This window comes from Aegilops tauschii, chromosome 1, assembly GCF_002575655.3.
Source record: "Aegilops tauschii subsp. strangulata cultivar AL8/78 chromosome 1, Aet v6.0, whole genome shotgun sequence".
Taxonomy (NCBI): Eukaryota; Viridiplantae; Streptophyta; class Magnoliopsida; order Poales; family Poaceae; genus Aegilops; species Aegilops tauschii.
In genome coordinates, this window is record NC_053035.3 from 357,296,402 (window position 1) to 357,298,785 (window position 2,384).

General features: G+C 51.4%; 2 protein-coding genes across 2 annotated transcripts; both read left to right on the forward strand.

The window, feature by feature from the left end:
• Positions 1-669: 669 nt before the first annotated feature.
• On the forward strand, positions 670-1,224 carry LOC141032301 (uncharacterized). The gene has a single exon (XM_073506234.1). The coding sequence runs from the start codon at positions 670-672 to the stop codon at positions 1,222-1,224; it is 555 nt and encodes a 184-aa protein (XP_073362335.1).
• Positions 1,225-1,434: 210 nt separating this feature from the next.
• LOC141032317 (uncharacterized) lies at positions 1,435-1,947 on the forward strand. Its single transcript, XM_073506235.1, has one exon. The coding sequence runs from the start codon at positions 1,435-1,437 to the stop codon at positions 1,945-1,947; it is 513 nt and encodes a 170-aa protein (XP_073362336.1).
• The last annotated feature ends 437 nt before the right edge of the window (positions 1,948-2,384 follow it).

The following is a 2,384-nucleotide window of genomic DNA, read 5'->3' on the forward strand; positions in this document are numbered from 1 at the left end:
CATATCAAATTATCAGAGTACCGAACGCGAATCATATGAACGTGATGAAAACTAGCTTGACGATAATTCCCATGTGTCCTCGGGAGTGCTTTTCTCTATATAAGAGTTTGTCCAGGCTTGTCCTTTGCAACAAAAAGGATTGGGCCACCTGGCTGCACTTTATTTACTTTTGTTACTTGTTGCTCGTTACAAATTATCCTATCACAAAACTATCTGTTACCACTTATTTCAGTACTTGCAGAGAATACCTTGCTGAAAACCGCTTATCATTTCCTTATGCTCCTCGTTGGGTTCAACACTCTTACTTATCGGAAGGACTACGATAGATCCCCTATACTTGTGGGTCATCAGGGGGGCACTTGGGGGCTCCAGTGGATGGGAAAGTGGCGCGTGGACCACCACTGTCAGGCGAGAAACGCCTTTTCCCCGCCTAGATTCGACCCGCATGCGGCAGAACGCCACTTCCCCTTTCGCCGCCATGCCTATACCGGCGTCACCCCCTGGCCACAGCCGTTGTTCCGCCGCTAGAAAGGTCATTCCCCCGCAGGAAAGAGAGGGTTTCACCGCGACAGCCTCCATCCCGCTCCTGGCCGAGCTTTACAGGACTCCGACCACGCAGGCGAGGATACCGGCGGCTACCCTCCCACCACGTCCGCGAGGTGTTTGGCGATGGACTCCGACGACGAGGAGGCGTATGCGGCTCTGATGGAGGAGGAAGCCGAGGCCGACACCGACGACGAAGAGCACCTCATGATCCTCGCTGCTCTGGCCGGCCTGTTCGCGGAGAATGCAAAGCCGCGGCGAGGTGGCTCGGCGCCGGGCCGCCGCAAGAGCAAGCAGAGGCATCGAATGGAGGGCTATTGCTTGCTCTACGCCGACTACTTCGCCGATGCTCCACTACACGGCGAGAAAGTATTTCGGCGCCGTGATCCGATGAGCCGGAAGCTCTTCCTCAAGATTGTGAATGCCATCCGGGAGTTCGACAGCTATTTCATTTGCAAGAAGGATTGCACCGGCACAGTCGGATTCTCCTCACTCCAGAAGTGCACGGTGGCTCTGAGGATGCTTGCATACGGAGCTCTCGGTGATATACATGAAGACTATGGACGCATGGCCGAGTCCACCGCCATTGAGTGCTTGTACAAGTTCTGCATGACACTGGTGGAAGTGTTTGGACCACAATACTTGCGATCACCCAATGTTGAAGACACTGTCGGATCCTAGCACAGAATGAAGCAAGAGGATTTCCTGGGATGCTTGGAAGAATCGACTGCATGCATTGGGCATGGAAAAACTGTCCATTTGCTTGGCAGAGGATGTACAAAGGCGTGAAAGGAGTTTGTTGTGTGGTACTTGAGGCAGTGGCTACACAGGACCTCTGGATTTTGGTACTCCTTCTTTGGTATGCCAGGAACTCACAATGACATCAACGTCATGCAGTGCTTGAATCTCTTTGCCAATCTTGCTGAAGGTCATGCTCCTCCAGTGAACTTCGAGGTCAATGGGCGGCACTACAACAAGGAATACTACCTAGAAGATGGCATCTATCCAAAATGGTCAACATTTGTGAAGACTATCATAAACCCTATGCCAGGAGGCAGGAACTCCTACTTTGCTAAGTGTCCAGAGGCTTGCAGTAAGGATGTCGAGCGGACATTTGGTGTGCTCCAATCTCAATTTGCTGTTGTCCGGTACCCCGCTCTGACCTGGTCGAAATCTCAGATGTGGGAGGTGATGGACCGTTGTGTCATCTTGCACAACATGATCATTGAGTGCGAGCAGGACGAGCCAGTTTTTGACACTGAACCATATTTCAGGCAGGGTCCTCTTGCAGCTGTTGATCACCAGGTACCGGTAGCATGGGCTGCATTCCTCAATATGCGTCAGGAGATCCGAGACCCACAGGTGCATCAAGAACTGCAGCATGATCTGGTGGAGCACCTATGAAGGCTCAAGGGCAATGCCTAGTTTGATGTGTTTTAATTTGTGTTCGAATTATGAGCTTGCTTCGTTGAACTATTAGATTTGTATTGCTTTTTGTGATGAACTATGTGATAAAAATTATTTTTTGTTGAATTTGTGTCGAAGTGTGCCGAATTTGTGTCGGATCTGAGTCGGAACTCGGCGGCTGGGGGGCAAACTTGGGGGGCGGCTGGGAACCGGAGCCCCCCCCACACCGAAAATAGCGCTGACAAGCCCCCAAGTGGCGCTATTTTCTGCCCTAGGGCGGCCGAACGGCTGGAGATGCTCTAACTGACCTGGCTGCCTCTCTTGTTTATCGAGGAGAGCAGTCGGAGTACGGTTTCCCATGCGGCCGGAGGTCACATGAGGGATTGCAAGTTTTCGAACTAAAATTAGTTTGAATTAGAAAAGTTTTAAAACTG